At 44.0% G+C, this 22,561-nt stretch overlaps 1 protein-coding gene across 1 annotated transcript in view; it reads left to right on the top strand.

Annotated features, from left to right (window-relative positions):
• The window catches only part of LOC144792135 (fetuin-B-like), a 183,761-nt gene that overhangs the window by 26,702 nt on the left and 134,498 nt on the right, over nucleotides 1–22,561 (top strand). Inside the window, exon 5 of the mRNA XM_078667011.1 lies at nucleotides 11,501–11,608. Coding sequence (XP_078523137.1) covers nucleotides 11,501–11,608 — 108 coding nt within the window. The remainder of the gene's footprint in view (nucleotides 1–11,500; nucleotides 11,609–22,561) is intronic.

The following is a 22,561-nucleotide window of genomic DNA, read 5'->3' as shown; positions in this document are numbered from 1 at the left end:
CCTCAACAATAATATGGACTTTGTAGGGCTCATTTTTTAAAAATTGCTAGACAGTGATTTTGAGCCTTTTGACAGAATGGTGGTCTGATAAATAGAATGGTAAAAATTCCTCATCCATGACACTTGGAATCAATTGTGTATAATTAGTGTTAGCTATGTAGCCCAATTCCAAGGGCTATACCAGTATCTAAAGCTCTCTGCCTAATTTATAGGTCTGATAAAGGAGGACTAGATGCTGTCAAAGACTGCAGATAAATCTAGTAAAATAAGTAACCCCCCATGATCCACCCCACCATCCTTTGTAGTGTGGCCTCTTCTTTGATGTGTTAGCAAACCACTTGGAATAGCATGTTATGTTTTTATTTCAACAGAAACTATTGAAGCAGCTTTGTCATTCTCATTATTTTGAGAAAAGAACAGGGAGGTGGCTCACTCATTGTATATCTTCCTCCTTCAGTGAAAGATGGTTGACAAGAATGGTCCATATTTTCCTAGAAGTGTATTCTTGGATACCTGACTTACAGGTAAACCTGACTGCACTAAGCATCTGGTCCTGAATTTCACAAGGAGTAGCCAAGGGATCTGACGTAGTAAGAAGATGCCATGGACCACAGAAAAAAGAAGGGCCTTTGCTGATAGGAAGGCTATGAGTATGTCCCACAAAAAGAATGGGTTGTATGTCACTACATCCAATACAAAAATACCAACCTACACACATATCTACTCCATAAATATCAGCTATGAATATATTGTCAAGTACATGGAAGGAAGTATGGATCTACATTTCCATCTTCACTTCAACTTACCTTGACAACGTAATGACGCCGATATTGTGGTGTCAATTTGGTTGTAGGTTAATATTAAAATATCAATATTGCGAATCCCCATGTTGCAATGTGGACTCGATATTCTGTAATTCATTAAAGTAAAATGTTTCCCCTAATTAAACATACATAAGCCTGGGATGGATTGTCAACCCATATATTAAAATCACCTAGGACTATCAAGTGGTTAAAAATAGTGACGTGGTACAAGCAATTTTTTGAGGTGGCCCATAAACACAGATGCAGGTTCCTTGGAAACGTAAAGGAGGTTATTGGGGATGGCAGTTGCCACATGTATTGTAAAAAAAAAATTCATGAGCCCAACAATCCTTGACTTATGTAGTTTGGGAGAAGATACACAGCAATTCAGTACTGTGGTCTAGAAGGAGATCTTACATGATGAATCATTTTGTATAGATGACTGAGCTCTTAGAAAGAAGGATTTAAACTTCCCAATTAGGTTGATGTGACACTAGATGCTTTATTTAAACATCAAAGGGGTAGGGTTGCAAACGTTGTCCTCTCAGAGGGCAGTAATATTGGAACCATGTAGGCTATCATTGTGGGTGGCCTCTTAATTCCTTTGGGGCTGTTTAGAGCAATAACAGCCCCATTGGAACCATGCGAACAGTGTAGGTCTGTTAACATTTGTCCAGAGATTATGAAATCATTGGGAATGAAATCTAGAATTACCAGTTTGCCTGGATATTCCTGATTTCTTAGTGGATACTCAGGGTCCAATTCATAAAGGCTTGACTTTTCTCCACTCCGAGTTGCCAGGACCCCTGGTTTTGAATACCCTGTTGTACAGGAAAATCTTGCCCTTTTCCCAAGCCACTTGCCAGGGGGACCCAAGAGTGTCTTGCTAGACAAGTTTTACATGCTCTTGTAGTGAAAAACCACTAAATGTCGTTTTTCACTAGTGTGACTCTCTCGTAGGATAACATTGGGGAATGGGTGGTGTTCCCATATGGGCTCTGGGGGCTACGCCCCCTCTACTGTTTCCCTAAATAGCTTAAAACAATTTTTCCAAAGAAGAACAGTCCACTGAGGGTAGCAATCAAAAACACTCGCCCTCAGTCGCACTGTTTTTCTTCCTGGACCTCCTTTGATGCTGCACATGCACAGCTACCAGCAGACAGATGCCATTAATCACCATTTGCTGGGCTGACGAGCTCACAGCCCTGATGCATGTGAGGTCATCAGCTCAGCAGAGCTGTTGCCTTATAAGATAAACTCCACAGCCTGATGACTGTTAGCCCTTAGGTGCTCTGAGTACAAGCCATGTAGTTCAAGAGGCTTCACATCAGTCAGGGACTGGAGCTCAGCATTCCTGCATGTTCACATTTCATCATAGGGGAAGGGGGCGGTTGGGCCAACAAACCTTACTGACCACTACCTCTTCCTGTGACAAGTTGTGAAAGGGAGGGCTTGAGAGCTGCAGGCGGCAAGCAGGACATTGGTGTCTGCGCAGTATATCCCCACAAGTTTTCATGGTGCTATATTAAGTGCCATGCTTCCTGCGCTGCACTTAAAATGCCTCCTGTGCTTGAGAGGAGGCACCCAAGATTTCCCTCCATGTTGCTTCTGGCAGTGGAAACCGAGAGAGACTAGAGAGGAGTAAAATAAGGGGACGCGCCAGATATGAATTTTACCAGACAGGCAAGCCGGCAAAACAGAAAGACCGGGTGAGCTTTCCTTTTGTAATTTCAAGTGGCTGAAATGTTTCATGGCTATGTGTGTGTGTGTGCCAATGACCTGCTTTATGGATCTTTCACCACATCTTCCTACAGACCCAGAGAGGAGCTTGTTAAAACATGTTACATGAAGTGCACTATTAATGTGATTTTAAAACGGGGATGCTTGCAATACATCTTTAAATCCTTAGAGGGATAGGGTGACAGACACCCTTCTTGTCACTAAATTGGGATTGACCGATGAGAAGTACTATAAGAGGTTCAGGGATAGCCACACATTCCTAAACTATTCTTGGGTGGAATTCTTGGGATATTCTAGCAAGGCACTGAATGGCTGTGTGAGTGGCAGTAAACTTTAAACATATGTTGGGATGTACAGATTAATCTTGAGGGAGCACATGCTCAATACTTGTTTAACAGAACCTGTGCCAGCACCTAGTGGACAGTATATTCACTGACCCAGGGAGCTTACTAAGGTCACAGACTTCTGAGTCAGTACCAGAGTAACCAAGAAGGCTTCTGGGTGGGGACCCAAAAGGGTAGTTAGGGTTTCTACCAGAAAAGGAAGGTGAGAGCGAAAACTAGGAAGGAGTTCTCTCAAGACACCCAAACTAACTCACTGGGAAAAGGGACCCAGTCCCATTCTGATCAGAGAAAAGGATATGCAGATATGAACATTGATAAGTTGACCTAAGTGTTACCAGTGTTGGCATACCAAGGGTGATGCCAAGAGCCCCCCCCCCACAACGGTGGGCTTACCCCTGTGTTGGCCAGTGTAGCACTTGTTGAGAAGATGGCCACAGTTATTGTGGGAGATACAGTTCTGGTTACTCTTGTATCCCTAGATGGCAAAGAGATGGTGTCCATAGCCCACTTCTAATACTTCCAAGTACAGGCAGTGGGTCACCATCAATGTAAAGAGGTTGGAGTCTGTGAGTTACACAGGAGTCAGCATGACTACTGTCAGATGCCATCTGGGGACCTCAGAGGAAGTGATACCTAGTACATTCTACCAAGCTGTAGTTGCAGACAACTGTGAGAACTATTACCCACTGGCTCTGGATCCCTTTGAATGGAGGACTCTCAGGTTCTCTTTGGGTAGCTGTGAGCCCTGCCATGCCTGTGGATTATTTTCTTGGGAATGATCAGGAGCAGAATGCCTGGAAGGACGTGGAGCTCAGATCACATCCAGAAACGTTGGGTTACTTGAATGGGTCTGTATGTCCACAAGGTCCATAGTGCCCAGTAGGAGAGTCAAGGAGACCTGAGCCTGGAAGAATGGTCCAGGCAGCTGTCAAGAAAAGGAAGAGCAGGCCCTGAATCTCCAACAGTATAGGAGGATGGTGAGCTGGAGGAGGCCACCCTGCAGCCTACCAGGAAGGACATTGCCTCCCTTGGAGACATGACTGAGCTTGTTGAATAGCAAGTAGAGGGGCCACCAGTAAAGAGTTCTATAGGACACAGAAAGAGTGCCCAACCCTAGACCGTGTGATGTGGCAAGCTGAAGCCCAGATAGCTGGTGACACCTCTGGAGATCCGCTCACCTATTGTAAGGATTACCTCCTGTATAGTGAGCCTAAGGCGCCAGTGCATGGGGCAGCCTGTGTGTTTGTAGTCTCTCAATAATATAGGGGCTTCCTAATAGGACTGCCTCATGTATTATAATTGGGAGGACATCTAGTACAGGACAAGAATGTTGCCAGTCTTGTCTCCCACTGTTATGGGCCCAGATGAAGTTATCCTCACTTACATTCTGCAGGACATGTCTCACCTGCCAGACCATTGGGAAACCAGGGAAACAGCCTAAGGCCTCCCTGAATCCCTTACCTGTCATTGACACCCCCTTTGAAATAGCGGACATGTACGTTGTTAGAGCCTTGAACCCCAAAACTGCCTTAGGCAACATGTTTATTCTGGTTTTGGTGGACCATGCCACTAGATACACAGTGGTAATTCCTCTGAGGTATGTGACTGTACCTGCAGTGGATAGGACCCTGATTGGGATTTTTACCCCAGTGGGGTTCCCCAAGTAAAAGGTACCCGACAGGGGCACACACTTAATGCCTGCCTACAAGATGATCATGTGGGAAGAGTGTGGAGTAACCTACAAGTTCTCCAAAGATCCAACAAGACCCTAAAATGCATGATTATGGGCTTGCCTGAAGTGGAAATGGGATGTCATTTTGCCATACCTGATCTTTGCCTACAAGAAGGTATCACAGAAGGGAGTTGGGTTTAACCCATTCACACTTCTGTGTGGACACCCTCTTAGGGGACCTCTCAGTCTAGTGAAGGAATGTTGGGAACAAGCGTCCTTCACTCCTCCCAGGATGTGGTTAGTAACATGCTAGCCCTCAGAAAGGCTTCTGAGAACTTGGAAGCTAGCCAGGGAGTCCTTAAACTCTTGTGTAGACCAAAGGCCACTCTGGTAGATTTCTAAACTAGCCAGAAGGTATGAGTTTTGGAGTCAGTGGAGCCCAAGGCCCTACACAATTGTTGGACAGAGCTTTCACAGTAGATTTGCCTCTCTGGAAGGCCTGGAAGAGTGTGACTGAAGGTGTGGCAATCTGTTTGAAGGAAGGGAGTTGAGTCAAAAAGACTGATGAATCAGAGCAAGACTGGGTTAAAGATATCTGATACTGTGAGGGTTAAATTCATGACATGGAACATCGCAGGATTAAGGCAGAAATTGGGGAATGCAGATTGGTGTGATTTAGAGGACAACCAGGATATAATATGACTGGAAGCAGACACCATGAATGTGGCATGATAGAAGAACAAGTGTATTCTAATTCTTATACTGCATGAATTGACAAGACTTGGATGTTTTAAATGCAAGTATATATCAAAGAAGTGAAGAATCTCATGCATAATTCCCTGAAGAAGTCATGTGTGGTCGAAACGCATCAGCTACTGGATTTTACCTCCTATTCATTGATGTATTTTTCCATGAGAAGAAATTAATACAGAACGAATGAAAAAGAAAGCCACAACATCTACTTTGTTCATTAGATGCATACATATGCATTGTAATTACTGTCATTGTTAATGAAAAGACTTTTGCTGAATTTTTTATGCACTTTATACAATATGGTTACTAATTTTGAGTGCTGAACCATTGTCTGCTATTTTTCCTTGGAAAATTTCCATTTGGAGTAGAGACGGGTTGTACTCCAAGGTTCTTTGGACCATCGGAAATATCACACTTTCATCCTATAATAATATTGTTAGCAAGTGTGGTCTTCTATTGCCACAACCCCCCTATCTTTTGTTACATGGGAATGAGCTTAGCAGACTTTTAATAATGAGGAATCTAGTTATATTGAATAAAAACCACGCATAGACAGAGTAACTAGGAAAGACCTTTGGGAACACGAATAATGCTTCAAGAATAGACTTCATTCAAGCCTCTCAGGGTTCAGTGACTGGTTTACGCACATAGAAACCAACTGGGCAAACATCAGCGATCACACCTCCCTCACAGGCATCTTTAAATTGGTCCCCAAGCATATAAGGGCCAAGGAACTGTTATACCCTTAAGTGGGAGAAAATAAATAAAAAGGAATTTCTCCCCTTGGGTAATAGCAGAGAGGAAAACCGAAACACTTAGCTGGCTAGATCATAATTCTGATCCAATATGGCTAATAAGGGCCTTTGTGGCAATATTGGGTTCCATAAAAAACTAAGGGCTAGATGTAGGTAATTCTATTTTACCACTTCTTAAATACTGAATTTCACCGATTCGGTAAATTTACCGAATCTGTAAAATGATGCCCCTACATCACAAATACCCATTTACCGGTCGGTAACGGCCTAAATCGGCCGTTACCGGTTGGTAAATGGCCTCCTACATCTGGCCCTTAATGACTTGCCCTACACACTCTAGTCAAGCATCTGTCCCTCTCTGGTTTGATGCTGCTTGTACTCGGTCCCTGAAAAATCTACATGCAGCCCTTACAAATACCCCATGAGATCTGAGGGCATTACAAAGTCTGCACAAGCAGTATAGAGAGCCAAGTACCACCAGACTACAAAGCATAAGAGAGGAAGCTTGGGATGCTCTTTGAGCAGCTGCAATACCAAATAATAGCCGGGCCTTTTGGAAAGAGATAAATGCCCCCTTTCTTGTTAGTGATTAAGATCTCCTACTTTAGAACTTTATGTAGGAGAGGAAGTGTGGGTGACTCACTTCAGCAAAATATTTGAAACAGCAGAAGACGAGCTCCCCAAGCTTAGTAGTGATTACCATAATATGATTGGCGAACCATTGGTTTTCAATATAGAAGAGGTTAGATTTGGCCTAGCACAGTGCATCCCCGCTAAAGCCGGGCCGGATGGGGTGCAGATAGACCTCTTTTTAGACCATCAAGACGTATGGGCTCCCATTCTGACAAATATTTTTAACACCATATGTAAACTGGGTCCTCCAGATTCTTGGAAGAAAAGTATTCTTATTCAAATTTTTTTTTAAAGGGGATAAAGAGACAGCCTTTCATTACAGGCCAATATCTCTATTAGATGGAACTGCGAAACTATTGGGACAACTACTGCTGTAACAATGAAATGGGTGCCCAGTTTATTTCTGATATAATTTGTTTAGCACTGATATCATTGTGGCATTCTATATGAGAAGGGAGTCGGTTAAATTAACTCAAACCATCCTGAGTGATTGTCTAAAATTGGATCATGTCGGAAATATTAGATAGTTACATTATGTCAAAAACACTTTGAGAGCATTGGGCCTCTCCAAACGTTTTGAGAACAAACCTAATTTTAAACAGATTTCTAAAGCCAAACTGAAAGAGCCCTTTTGCCTAAAGGCCGTTCGGGACAGAAGGGACACAAACTGGGCGAAATCCTCAGTAATGCTCTATCAACCTTTTTCGCTAATGCAGGTGATTAATTATTCTTATTTAGCGCATGTCCAAAATCTACAACATTGTTTTATCTTGGTAAGATTCAGACTAAATTATATTGACCCTGATGTTGGGTTATCCGGGTAATATGCATGCACTGGAAGAACTAACCCTATGTCCGTGTGGTGGCTCATCTTCAAAAACAGATCTACACTTTATCTTTTTTAGTAAATTCTGCGAAGAGCCAAGAAAAAGATGTATTCTACGTCTTGTTCGGAAATACAATTTCAGGCTATGTCGGGTAGCTCTATATTTTATCCAGATGCTTGGGGACATGTTTGTGTGTTATTCTCTAGCCTCCTTCTTGTGGTCAGCCTTAAGGGGAAGGAGAACCCAATTGATTTCTGGACTTTCAGCCAGTAGATACATGTACATTTTGTTCACCATTCATATTGTACATGTATATTATTACGAGGGCATCTTATCTTTCTCTTTTACTGTATTAATAGATTTTCAATTCGGAAGGTCGATTTAAAAATATATTTTTATATGTGATGAAATATTGCGAAATAAAGGAACATTGATTGATTGATTGATTGATTGATTGTTGGACCGCGCCTTATGAGTGGATTGAGAGGAAGTGGGAAGTCCACGTACCTGGTGGACCTCAAGACCCCAAGAGAACCCTTAAGGGTCCTCCACATCAATCGCCTAAAACCCAACTATGAGAAGTTTGAGGTCACCATGCTGTTGGTGACAGATAATAGAGACGAAGAGGAGAGTAAAACCCTCCCTGACCTGCTATATTTAAGACGAAAGATGGGTCAGTGGAAGGTGTCAACCTCTCTATTATCCTGACCCCAGAACAGCAGAGGGACTGTCGCCAGTTGTTGGGACAGTATACTTCACAGTTTTCCCTCAGTCCTGGTTTGCACACTTGTGTACCCATGATTTTGATACTAGGGACAGCCTGCCTGTCAAGAAGAAAATCTATAGGCTGTCGTACATATTCACTGTCAGCATTAGGGAGTAAGTCTCCAAGATGTTGGAATTGGGAGTTATCGAGCACTCCAGTGGTCGCTGGTCCATCCCCGTGATGCCAGCACCCAACTCAACCCCATCTGGCACCTCCCAAAACTCAGGTTCTGTGTGGAGTAGAGGGGGTTTAACTCAGTCTCCAAGACTGATGCTCACCCCATCCCCAGAGCTGATGAGCTTTTCTATCAGTAAGGGGCTGTCAAGATCAATGATACTTTTGACCTTACTTCAGGGTACTTACTGGGTGATTGAACCAAGTCTTAGCTGCGATGGAGGCCTTCAGGTCTGCTTATTTGGATGTCATAGGTGTCTGTAGTTGCAGCTGGGGGGGACCACCTGTTTCACCTCCAGAAGTGCTTCAGACCCTGCAATAGGCAGATCTTTCCATCAAGGCCAGAGAGTACCAAATAGGTCAGGGTTCTGTGGTGTACTTGGGGTACCTCATGGGCGGAGGTTAGGTGCAGCCCCCCCCCCCCCAGGCCAAAATAGAGACCATATTGGCCTGGGACCTCTCCAAAACCCAAATAGAAGTGAGGATTTTCCTAATCATCACTGGATACTACTGGAGGTTTGTTAAGGAATATGGCACCATTGTTGCCCCCTTAACTGAGCTGACTTCCAAGAAGCAGCCCAAAAAGTTGATCTGGACAGAAGACTGTCAGAAAGCCTTTGCCACCTTCAAACAGGCCATGTGTTCAGCCCCTGTACTCAAGGCCCCTGACATTTAACAGGAATTCATTGTGAAAACGTATGCCTCAGAGCATGGCATAGGGGCAGTGTTATCACAGTTAAATGAGGAGGGCCTGGTCCAACCTGTCACTTTAATCTCTATGAGGCTACTTCCCAGGGAACGGAGGCAGGATGCTATTCAAAGGGAAGCCTTTCCAGTGTTAAGGGCACTGAAGAAGCGGTGACCATACCTGTTTGGTCTCACGTCCGGGTTCAGACACACCGCAGGCACCTTAGATGGCTCATGCAGATGAGGGATGAGAATCCAAAACTGTTGAGGCGGTCCATTTCCCTACAGGGAATAGATTCCACGTTGGAACCCCGTCCTGGGTCAGACAACGCCAGGGCTGATGGTCTGTCCAGGTTCTAATGCCTTAGTGATGAGGGCGCCCAGGAGGATGGGTAGTTTTCACCACTTTCAGCAACAGGGAGTGGAAAGTGTTAGATCTGTCAGTCTTGGGGTGGTCTTTCCCCAAACTTTTTGCCTTCACCCTTTTATTTTTCTGAATTTGTTTTTGCTAGTATTAGCACTCTGTGCACTTTACCACTGCTAACTAGTGTCAAAGCTCTTGTGCTCACTCCCTAAAACATGCTAAAATTGGCTTACACCTTATAGGCATATTTCATTTAAGTCCCTAATAAAGTGGTATTCTGTATACCCAGGGCCTGTAAATTAAATGCTACTAATGGGGCTGCAGCACTTATTGTGACATCCACTTAAGCAGCCCCTTAAAACATAGCTCCTTAAACATGTCCCAGGTCTATTATTGCAGCCTGTATGAGGATTTAAACTGCCAACCCACTTGGCAAAATAAAACCCTTGCCAAGCCTTAAACTCCCCTTTTATAACATATAATGAACCCCTAACGTAGGCTCTAAGTAGTGCAAATATCAGGGTGCATTAAAGTTAAAAGATTGCCCCACTGAATTTCTACCATCTCAGACACTTTTTGTTGGAATTTCTTTTAACTCAAAAAGTAAGTGCCCACTGGCCCAATCCAATTCCTGTATCCAAACGGTGCTCAATTACTCTGCCATTTTTTTCTAACTTTGAACCGGACTAGATGCCTGCGGTTGGCGCTTTGATATTTTGTGACTAAATTCTACCTTAAACTTTAAAACATCATAACTCGAGTTATACTGGTTGGATGTTTGATATTTTGGTGTCAAATAGTTTGTTAAAATGTTCTCTATTCTTCTAATAGATTTTTATTGTGTTGTCTTTTCACTTTATTCCTGTTTGTGTGCTGTGTAACTACTTCACATGTTGCCTCTTGGTTAATCTTGGCTGCTTTGTACAAATGTACCAGAGGAGTAAGCACAGGTACATTTAGTGACTTTAGTGGTTTACCCTGCAAGGGATTGTGGCTGTTGCTTGAGCAGAGTTTACAGCCCACTAAACCAAAAACCCAATTTCTCACATGTATGCATTGTTAAAAGCATTGTTAAAAGAGGAAGACTGAATTTCTGTCTCTGCTATGAAGTCCACATTGAGAATGAAAGCTAAAATGGCTTTATTTTTATGTACTTCTAAAGATAACTACTTATTACAAAGTTGCCACCCTTAATCTCCCAAGCACAACAAAACATCAAGACTGGTTTTTACTTAAGCACTTGAAACATCAGTTTTGCAATTTCTGGATAATGCAAAGAGGAAGTCTTACTAATTGGTATTTTAACATTAAGGGCCCGATTATGATACAGTTAGGAAATCTTCCAGATCGAATCAGTTTGGAAATGGTTCCAACTAACTCGGATCAGGAGAGTCCGACTGACAGAGTAAGATGCATCCGGATGCTTCCAGATACAATTTGGTTGGACTCCCATTGACTTCTATGGGAGCCTATGTTCCTAACCGCATCGTAATCGGGCCCTCAGTCGGAAAGACACGTTCCCGGTCCGATATGGAAGGAGCAAATGCTGTTAGGAGGCCTTCCTAGCTGCATCATAATCAGGCCCAAGGTGGGAATGCTTCCCTAACCACATTATAATCTGGCCCTGAGTTGTCAGCACTTACCTCACTGAATTATCCTTCTGGCAGGTCATAATGTGAGACACAATGGAGTGATTTAGTTATAGGAAACTTAATTGTGGGGTTTATACTTACAATGAAAATTTGCCTTTCACTGCAGCAGCTCTTCTGATCATTCCCATAATAGATGTTAGGTAGGAACCATCATTGTACAGTGAAAAAAGGGAAATATGGTACCTCTCTAATGCGAAATGAATAACGTGGTTAAGTGCAATTTCACAAATTGTACGTAATATGGTTTAATAAAAGTGTAAATTTTGCCTAGTACATTAGATGTGTTCCCTCATTTGAATATTATTGACAAATGCATTTGTTCTCTTTCAGTCTGAGTTTGATCTATCATATTTTGTGGAATTCGTTATTAAGGAAACAAACTGCTCTAAATCAGAAACCCATGTTACTGACTGTCACTTCTTGGAGGATGAACAAGCTGTAAGTGCAGAATTCAAATTGCAGTCCTTGTAAATGATGCATCGTACTTTATCACAATATATTCTACCCTTTTAGGATAGGTGGCAACATTTGTACGAAGTTTCCATAAAAAAGCTTGCTACATTTTACCCCTCTTACTACTATATATTATTGAATGATTGCTATATCTATGAGGTGCCGACTATGTAATTTGATCACCCAAGTACCTGAAAATAAAATAATGTGAGCACTAGGGTGACATCAGAGGTGCTTAAAATGTTCATTATGCATGGGCTGTTTTTTAGTATATACTTTCAATTGGCTGGAAAGAAAGCAGGAAAAGTTTAAAGGCAGGAACGTGCGATTTTGGGACTTTGTAGCAAAAGCCATATCCATTCTATTGGGAGAATGGTATGCATAGCTGCCAAGGTTTCAGATTGCCCAAGTGTGACATTTTCATATTTCAGTGAAATTATGAGTGACATTTTAATGACTATGAGTGACACTTTCGCGCGAGCTAAATCAAGCAATGAAAACGAGGGAACCATATATAAATATCAGAGAAATTACACACATTGGAGCAATGAGAAACTCTAAGAAGATCTTAAAACTGCTGCAATGGACCTATGGCTTTGCATTTACTCACTATTGGTGACTGCTGTATTTCTACTGCAATGCTCTTTGTCTGTCATATATGGCCCAACACCATCGTGTAGTACCAATCATTTATATGTCGTGTATATAATCTATTTAATTTCTAAAGCACTCTAACATCTTTTGGTCCCTCTCTCACCAACAGTTCATTTGCTTTATAGTTATGCTCATACCAATGTAGGGTGTAAGGGCACTTCACATCAGGCACACATTATACCAATACAATTACTCTTTCGTAGTTACTATAGTCTAGCAAATGTTATTCGTAGCACATCTCCACTGACAGCAGCTGAAGTGTCTAATGGGTAATTCATCCATCAAGCAAGCAAGCAATAGTGAGGGGTGAAACTGACGTGCTTTGCAGTGTTCACAAGCATTCTGTCAGATGTACTGCAAGAAATCCGAGCACAAATATATAATTAGCAACTGGGGGCTCAGGCCAGCAGGATATTCGAAATTGAAAAAATCCGGCAGTCCCACCTGTGACCTTAGTACTAACACAGGCCGGCACTGGCTGCAGGCTGCAGCTGTGCCTGACCATTCGCTGCCCTTCATTCTGTAAATCACACAGGCTGGTGGCACTTACTTTGTCAGTAGTCGCAATGTCTGGAAGAGTGTGGCGGGCTACCATACACACAGGGCAAGTGTTCCCGATTGATGCCATTGAAATGTATGCTACATCTGTCTGCGCTCCGCCCCTTTGTCCAAAAATCTTACTCGCCACTGTTGCTGTCTTCTTTGAATACCAAAGGAGTCCCGGGCACACCTGTGCCCAAAACCTTCTCCACTGTAACAGCACTGTGGATGGGATGATGCTGCGCCAGGGTCTCAGTATAGTCACTGGGAACATTAATCTCAACAGGCAGTTTGGTGCTAGGCAGTTTCTGAGCCAAATGAAGAGTCATTCAAGAACTACTTACAAACCACACTTACTTGACACAAACGTATTTTAGGAGTGATTGATTTGGGGCACAACGGAGACCCATAGAAACAATTTCAAATGAGTACACATTATTAGCCGCAGGTGTGCGGTAATCCTGGGTCTTTCATTAAAACACATCCTGCCCTGCCTGCATGCACGCTGTATCGTGGTCCCCTCGGCTTCTCAAATACACGAAGATCTGCCAGCCAGAGATAGTTTCAGTTGTGGTGACTTAAGGGAATCCGATTCATTAAAAAAATCTTGAGCAAAGAGCAAATGTTTATGTTTATGTTACTGGGCAGAAGACATAATACAAAGCGAATGAAGCACTACAGAGCTGTGTTTGGACAACATGCAGGGTCAGGGGGCTGTGAATGGATCGACTGCCTCAGGGGTAAGAGCTGCCGTAAAGTAAACACAGCAAATACAAGGGGAAGCCGGCGAGCAAAGAGCACAGGCGCACTCCACAGAACTTTATCTCTGCCCTAACATCCGCCATCCCCTACACTCAAACCCCATCACCTAGCAATTAGCACATCTCACATATCACGGTCTGCGAGCTGCTGCTAACGTCTTTCCTGGCTGTCTGCTGATGTTTAGCAGAATTTTGGTCGATTGCGAGAGGGTTTCAGTCAGTAAGATCAAAAATTAGGTATATTTATATGAGAGAGCACAAGTTTGAAAAAATGTATAAGTACACCATATTTACAAGCACGTAGTTAGTTTAAACATGTTTTGCACACGAGTGTTTTATATCCAGGAGTGAAATGCACACGAGTGTTTTATATCCAGGAGTGAAATATACAGAGTGTTTTATATTCAGTAGCGAAATGCATAGAATGTTAAGTAGAGTAACTATAATTATAACAGGTGTGAGATTAATGTAGAAATGTTGGAATAAATGTGAAAACCTCATGTTCTCATGTTAAAAGAATCATGTCCGAATTAAAATGTAATTCTGAAATCCAGTATAATGTGTAGGCCTTAGGGCAATTCACAGCAAACCTAAACGTGCTGCTAAAATAATGTGAGATAAGGTTGACGTGGTTCTTCCAAATGTATTATTGAACTTAGGGTTAAAAGTATATGCTTTATAGATGTGTTATTTTAGAAACGTATGCTAGTTAAGAATGTTTGCTGTTTAAATCAAGTTAACGTTTTAAGAGTGCAGGGACCTGCTTCGTGTAAATCAAGTAGGCCTGAACAGATAATGACATGTCGTTTGAACCGCCATGTGCTCGTTAGGGAAGAAGTCGAGAGGTGTCCAGCACAGAGCTTGGAGTGTGTTTTACGACTTAAAGATATGGTGGAGTCTGGAATTTGAGGCCCACTGCAGGACGAGCTGTATGCAGGTGCGAGGGTCCTAATCAGCTCGAATGAAAGGGACTTTGTTCAGTGGCGCCTTGCGCAGGCCTGTAGGAGTTTCCAGGAATTTAGGGGGTATCGGCGCATTGGAGAAGAAGCCTGGGAACCAAGGTCAACTTTAACGAGGGTCTTCAAGAGTACCATCATGGAGTTTGCCGCGCACAGAGATACCACGTGAGGGGCGTCCCAAGGGGCGTTCCTATCAGAAATGTGATTTGGTATTAGGGAAGGAGACCCGGGAGGAGAGCAGAGCAGATGGTTTGGGAGCCTAAGGAAGCGGATGGGTAGGCAGATAGGCTGATCAGGAGAAACCCATTAGCAGAGAAGAGACAAAGAGAAGTGCGTGATCTTCTTAGGAAGTCACCACGGCTGACACCTAGAGGGGTAAAAGATCTTGTTAAGTAGGGATGTCACTTAGTGTAGTGTAGGGACAGACTAACCTGAATTTTCTTTTCTGTAATGACTTTGAGGTTGCAACTTGTATCCATTTTGGCAACGCTCATGTTATTTGAAATTGTACTCATTATTCTGTTTTTCAGACTCAGACTATTCAAAAAGTTCATGTTCATAGTGATACCAATTTATCTTCTGAATCTCATTTTGAGAAGTTTGTATCTTCAGTTATCTTTGACTTTATATTAAATCTTTGAAACTTAAATTTGGTCAGTGGTCATTTAGAGTGGTGTAAGTTCTTAAATTGATTGACCTATTGTTAGATTGCCTTTTACTCAATGACAGGTACCAACGTTCCAGTCGACTTGGTTTGGGAGCTGGTAAAGTAACTAGTAACCAGTAATCCCGCGTTAGCAGTTGGTAGCAGAGTGAGGATGGTTATCTTCTTGAGGAAGGTAATCTAGAGAGGTTAGTTTACCCCAAGGCCCCTAGACGTCGAGAGACGAGCAGCGGAAGAATCGTGTGCCGAAAGGTGCAGACGGTGCGAGAAAAGCAGCAGTATCGGAGGAGAGTGAGTATAAAAAGGGTCATGCGTGAACAGATTGCGGTGTTTTATGTTGTATTTGTATTGTAATGTCTTGCGGAGTTGAATGCCTGTAGTGTGAATGAGAGAAGGTTGTGAGCGCGCGCAACCTGGTGAACCGGTTACCTGGTAAACGGGTGAACTGGCAAATCTTAAGTTCAGGCCAGAGCTTAAGTGGTTTTGGGTGTATCGAACATCCAGGGTAGTTGTCGACCATAGTACGGAGGTCACGAGGTACCATTGACCGCCGTGGATCCAAGATAGGGGGAGTGTAAGAGTGAGTGTATGAGTAACGGACGCTGGTCGAAAGTTACTACGTGTGAGTAACCTATCGGAGAAGGCGATTGTCTGGAAGTAAACGGAAAGACATTTCGCCAAGTTAAGGTGACAACTACAGAAAGACTGTGGGCGTACAGTCAAGAAAGGTGATCGCTTGGACGGAAGTAATCATTTTTCAGAGTATGAATGGGACGCGTGCATGACCGAGGAGACGAGCTGAGAAAGGAGGGGAACTGCTGCGAAGGGGGACGGGTGACGTCGGCTAGAGCCGCGCTGTGATTGAGCGGTTGGTGTGACGTTAGCTAGAGCCGCGCTCTGGTTGGGCGGCTGGAGTGACGTCGGAGGAAAGTCGCGTACGGATAGGCCAGTTAGTGAGAACGGCGCTGAGATTGGTGGAGTGTCATCAGGAAGTAAACAAACGCAGAGAAAAGAGAAATCATGAAGTGTTTTAAGTGTTTGAAAGGGATTTTTAAACGCAAACGAAGTGAACATTATTACGGGGAAGAGGCTCCGCCGGAGGGTACGCCAGCTCATTATATGGCAACGAATGTTGGGCTGCATACCATATTATGGATTGGGGCTTGGAATAAGCTTACGGAAGGGAATGAGGAAATGCAGTTCCCGAAGTACGGGACGTTTAAGTTAGAGGTGTTACATCGGCTAAAAGCAACCATGTCCTCATTGAAACCCTCACCTAGACCAACACAGTTTGAGGCCCTTAATGCATGGATTAAGGCTGCACACGACCGAAATTTGAACAGGCGTCAACAAAGGCTGACGCGATCGGTAAGGGCAGTACGAGATTCCAAATGGGATGAGGAGGCAAAGCGTTGGAGGGTACAGGCTATTGAGGTGGAAAAAATGTATCCGATGAGGGAGGTGGCAGGAGGAGGAGGAAACCTCATGGAAGAAGACGAGGAAAGCCAGTCGGAGGACAATCTGATAAACAGGTTGTTGATGGATAGACCACCTCCAAGGGTGGGGTGATAGAAGATAGAGGGCTCGCAAGAGAAGATGGGAATGACATAGAGGGATATACACCACTCCCTATATCGGAATGGACACCTATCAAAGGCGGAGAAATACCTCAAAACAACACTGTACAGAGTGTAGTGGGAAGGTTTGTGGTGCAGAAAACGCCAACCACCGAAAGGGCTGAGTCTGTGGGATTGCCAGATGCTCTTCAGGTGCCTGTTACCATAGGACCCATAGTTTCGATTTATAACCCTGAGAGAGATAGAGAGGAACAACAAAGGCAATTGGATAGGGAAAGGATTGAGATGGAAAGGAGGAATAATGTGACAAATGCATGGAAACAATTGCCAGGATCGGTAACATGGAATACCCCATTAGACACGACTGTCGGTCCCAATTCAGAACAGGGAGGTCCGAGAGGACCAATGGATCTAAGGGGACCGCGGCCAAGATCCTATTCAGAATTAAGAGCTGATTTGAGGGAATGGGACGGGTCCATAGTATCCCCGAGTAACAGGACAAGAACGGAACCAGAGTGGGAAAGCAGGGGTAACGGGACTGTATCTCACTGTGGGGCCAGCGAAAGCAGTCAGGGACGGGAAGGCCGAAGTCCCGAGAATAGAGGGGATGCATGTCCTACAAATCAGAGAGAACAGCAGGAACAGAATACGAGGAGTATGGAGTGTGAGGAAGTGTCTCGCCTCACGCAAACAGAGGGAGACCAAAGAACGCAAGAGTACAGAGATAGGTTTAGGTGCACTCATCACTCACACGCACCTGGGGAAAATGTACAGCACTGGCAAAGAGGGAACAGTGAAAGGTCACGTCATACATCGAGTGATCGGAGGTCACAGATGCATGAGGAAGAAAGAGGGAGTAATGGAACATCTTGCCCTGCATCCCGTGAAACTAGCCAGGATGGGGAGAGAGAGGCTAGGAGGCATGAAGGAGTGTTTCACCACCCACCCCGAGAAGATGGAAAGGCATGGGACTTAGAGAGATGGGAACAGGGGAGGACTCCCTTTAACTCACCAGTGCCTAGACGCAGGGCTAGGAGCTGGGACGGGAGGGAGGCAGAAGGTACATCTGGACCAGAGGTGCTGAAAGCTGCGATAAAGGTTAAAAGGCTTGATGTCTCCAGTCTAAAATCCGATCTTGACGAGATTATAGAAGGAACGGTGCCTTTAGAAAGGATCGATTTGTACGAACAAGACGAATTGCTGTTCATAGCGAAGGATACTACTAGGAGAGCTAGAGCATTCCACGAGAAACTATCTAATTTGGCCGACAGGTATGCTGTAGATTTATCTAGGACAAGGGCACTACAGAGTAACCATAGGTTACAATACTCAGACCAAGACCTAGATGAGAAGAGGACTACTGGATTGAAAACTCACATAAGGGAGTTGATATCTGGGATAAGAGTGTGGAGAGAACTGGACAAATGGGAAGAAAGGTGGTCGAAAAAGGGCACGGTTAGGCGAAGTACAAATGTGATGACCCCGGAGGGAAGGGTAATGCAGATGGAGGCATTCCCTTTGCGAGAAATATCCAACGGAAATTATGTACATGTGCCCTGGAGTAGAGGAGACTTAGCTGCATTTACCAACTCATTTCCGAAGTTGCGGGACAATCCAGTAGAGTGGTATAAGCAGGTAGAGAGGTTTGTTAAAATTTCGAAGGTATTGTGGATTGATTTGAACACGTTGTTTGACATCGTGGTCCCATCTGATCTGTGGACCCCTTGTAACTAGTGTCGAATGGCCAAATGCTGAACCATTGAGGGATGCTCGAACTAATGGACCATCTGAGATTGTCATGCGAAAGTATGAAAGGGTAATAGCTTGGTTGAAAGATAAGGTACCGCCACAGGATATAGATTGGGTAAAGATAGATCGAACAAGGCAAGAACCGAAGGAGACCGTGCATGAGTTTTATGAGAGGTTGTTGAAAACATTCAAGCAATACAGTGGACTTGATGTAATGGATCCCAAAGATATAGGACAATTTGTGTCAAAATTTGTATTGGGGTTGAGACCTGACATTTGCTTGATGATTCAACAACATTTAATCTGTTGGCAGAATAAACCACTAGATGAGATTCTACGTTATGCACGATACTGTAGTGATGAAATAGACTCTAAAGCCAAGAATCTAAAGGAGAAATTGATGGTGGTACAAATGCAGTCCGCCGGGAAGGGTGGCCAGCAGAAACAGGGGATGGGACGAAAGCCAAACGGTCAGAATAAGGACAATGAGGAAGGGCAGAGACCTAGGATAGACTTTGCCACTTTAAAGAAAACGACAAAGTGTCATCAGTGTCACCAGGTGGGGCATTGGCGACGCGAGTGTCCCTTTAACCCGGAAAATGGAGAGCTAGAAGTAGAAGAGCAGGTCCAAGAAGTCCCAACGCAAAAGGTGACAGTTCCAAGCAGTAAGGCGGCCAAAGGGGGGACTTCGGCTCCACGGGTCCACTTCCCACAGCCACCGAAGATAGCAGCTGGGGGAAAGGTCTTTAAACAAATGCCTCTGTTTATCGAGGAAGAAAAGTGTTATTACATTGATCCATTGACAGGACAACGGGTGAGCAGTGAAGAGGACTGTACCCTCGGGGCAGTCCTAGAAGTGGATCAGAGAGGGCCATTTGTTGAGGCAGAAGTGGCAGGGTGTCCCACTACGTTCTTAGTGGACACTGGGGCTACTCGCTCGACTCTGAGATCAGCGGTGGTTCCAGACTTGCCAATGTCAGGGTAAACAATTCAGGTGGTAGGAGTCGCAAATAAAAGAATGACTAGTCCTTTGACAGAACCAGTGTCTGTGAAAATTGGAAACCACATGAACGAACATCAGTTTGTGGTTTGTGACTCGAGTCCGGTATGTCTGTTAGGAAGGGATTTGTTGTGCAAATTGAACTGCACCATATACTGCACCCCGCAAGGAGTGGAGGTACAGACTACCGACGAAGATGCTACTTTTAAGGTGGCCAATTCGAAATCTTGTGTAGAACTATATCCTACTCTGACAATAGAAGATCTTCCCCAAGACCTACGAGATGCAGTGGCGTCAGAGGTATGGGATTTCACAGGAGAAGAAATAGGATTGATTAAGGGGGTAGAGCCGGTAAAAATATTGGTAAAACCAAATGTTGAGTTTCCAAGAACGCCTCAATACAAATTGTCACAGGAAACGATTGCAGGAATAAAGCCTGTGATCGAGTCAATGATTCAACAGGGAATACTGAAGGAAATTGTGGGTAGTCCTTGTAACTCCCCGATTATGGGTTTGCAGAAACCTAGCGGGAAGTTTAGGATAGTTCAGGATTTACGAAAAATTAACAACATAGTTGTTTCATGTTGTCCCGTGGTACCGAATCCATCAGTGATACTGTTTCAAATACCATGTCAAGCAGAATGGTTCACAGTGATAGATCTTTGTCAGGCTTTCTTTTCAATCCCATTGGATGAAGAGAGCAGGTACCTTTTCGCTTTTAAAATGGAAGATCGCGTTTTAACATGGTGTCGAATCCCACAAGGATTCACAGACAGCCCATCCATCTTTAATCAGTTGTTGAAGAAGAATCTTGAGAATCTAGTACTGCCACAGAACTCGGTTCTGGTACAGTACATAGATGACCTACTTGTTGCGTCAGAAACAGAGGAAGCCTGTAAAGCAGACTCAATTGCCTTACTGAACCATTTAGCTGAAAATGGACATAAGGTATCTCCGAGCAAGTTGCAGTATTGTCTGACAGAAGTACAGTATCTAGGGCACAGGTTAGAAAAAGGGAAACGCAAGGTGTCCCCAGAGAGGATTGAGGCGATAATGAAAATGAATGCGCCTACAACACAGAGAGAAGTTAGAATGTTCCTAGGAATGGTGGGTTACTGCCGACAATGGATAGTTAACTTTTCACTGAAAGCAAAGCCCTTACAGAAACTGACGCACAAGGAGGTGAGTGATCCGGTACCATGGGACGAAGAATGCTTGGTGGCGTTCTTGCAGCTGAGAGACGATTTGTGTCGTGCTCCGGCTCTGGGAATGCCCGATTACGATAAATCATTTTCACTCTATTGCTGTGAGAGAGAGGGATGTGCTTTGTCAGTCTTGGCACAGACCCACGGAAACGCCCGTAGACCAGTTGCATATTTTTCGGCTACATTAGATCCAGTAGCCGCAGCGTTGCCCGGATGTCTCAAATCCGTTGCTGCAACGGGTGTCAGCATTGAAAGGAGCGAGAGTATTGTGATGGGACATCCAGTGGTGGTGTATGTACCACATTCAGTTGAATTGTTAATGACCAGGACGAAGACGCAGCATCTGACCAATAGTAGGCTCACGCGCTACGAGCAAGTTATTCTTGCCGCAGAGAACGTGACTCTCAGGAGATGCTCTGTCTTGAATCCTGCTACTTTGATGCCATTACCCACTGTGATAGAAGGCGAAGGATGTGAAGACCACGATTGCCTTGATGTGACTGAACTATGCACGAAACCCAGACCAGATATTGTGGATGAGCCATTGTCTGACCCCGATGAAATTTATTTTGTTGATGGCTCATGTTTAAGAGACGATACTGGTCGGTTGAGAGCAGCTTATGCTGTTTGTACTATTACTGGAGTTGTGGAAGCCGCTTGCCTGGAAGGAGTACATTCCGCACAGGTAGCAGAAATTATTGCCTTAACTCGTGCCTGCATAGCAGGAAACGGAAAGAGAGTCACCATCTACACGGACAGCCAATATGGTTTCGGTGTGGTTCATGATTTCGGGCAGTTGTGGTCTCAGAGAGGTTACATGACCTCCTCTGGTTCGCCCATTCGAAATGGAGAATTTGTGCGACTGTTGTTAGAAGCATTACAAGGTCCAGATGACATTGCAATCGTAAAGTGTGTAGCTCATACTAAGAATACAGATTTTGTGTCACAAGGCAACAGATACGCTGATGAAGTCGCACGTTATTGTGCAGAGCAAAATTATTCTTTCTCAAAAGTGGAAATAGATGGTGCTGAAGAAAAGACAGAATTAAGTATGATGTTAGAAACTGTAGACACTTGGGAGGATTTAAGAATGATGCAGGAGAACGCACCTGAAACAGAGAAAAAGGCATGGGAAATAGCAGGTTGCGTGCGAAGCGAAATGGATTTTTGGGTTTCAGCAGATGGGAGGGCTGTGTTACCTGAAGAATTAGCTAATCCCATGGCGAGAGAAATACATGGTCCAGTACATCTAGGAAGGGATGCTATGATGAGAGTGTTTAGGCAAACTTGGTATTGCCCTAAATTTAGAATAGCAGCAGAATCAGTATGCAAGCGATGTGTTACCTGCCAACAACTGAACGTAGGCAAGCGAACACCAGTCACACTGAGTCACATTGGGAGGTCGGGGGGGCCTTTCAATAGAATGCAATTAGATTTCATCGAAATGCCAAGGGTCAATCGCCTTAGGTATGTGTTGGTGATTGTATGTGTATTTTCCAGATGGGTTGAAGCGTACCCTACACGTAGGTGCGATACACTCACAGTGGCTAAATTGTTGCTCAGGGAGTTGATACCGCGCTTCGGGGTGCCTGCCTCTTTGGAATCTGACAGAGGAAAACATTTTAACAGCGAAATAGTGAAGATGTTGTGCTCCACACTGAATATCGATCAAAAACTGCATTGTAGCTATCGACCAGAAGCTTCAGGAATTGTGGAACAAGTGAACGGCACTTTGAAGAATAGATTGGCTAAAGTAGTGGCATCCACATCTTTGAGTTGGCCAGATGCTCTTCCTTTAGTGCTTATGAGCATGCGCAGCACCCCTGACA

This window comes from Lissotriton helveticus, chromosome 11, assembly GCF_964261635.1.
Source record: "Lissotriton helveticus chromosome 11, aLisHel1.1, whole genome shotgun sequence".
NCBI classification, from domain to species: Eukaryota; Metazoa; Chordata; class Amphibia; order Caudata; family Salamandridae; genus Lissotriton; species Lissotriton helveticus.
The sequence above is the reverse complement of the archived record's forward strand: the minus strand, read 5'-3'. Positions and strand labels throughout refer to the sequence as shown.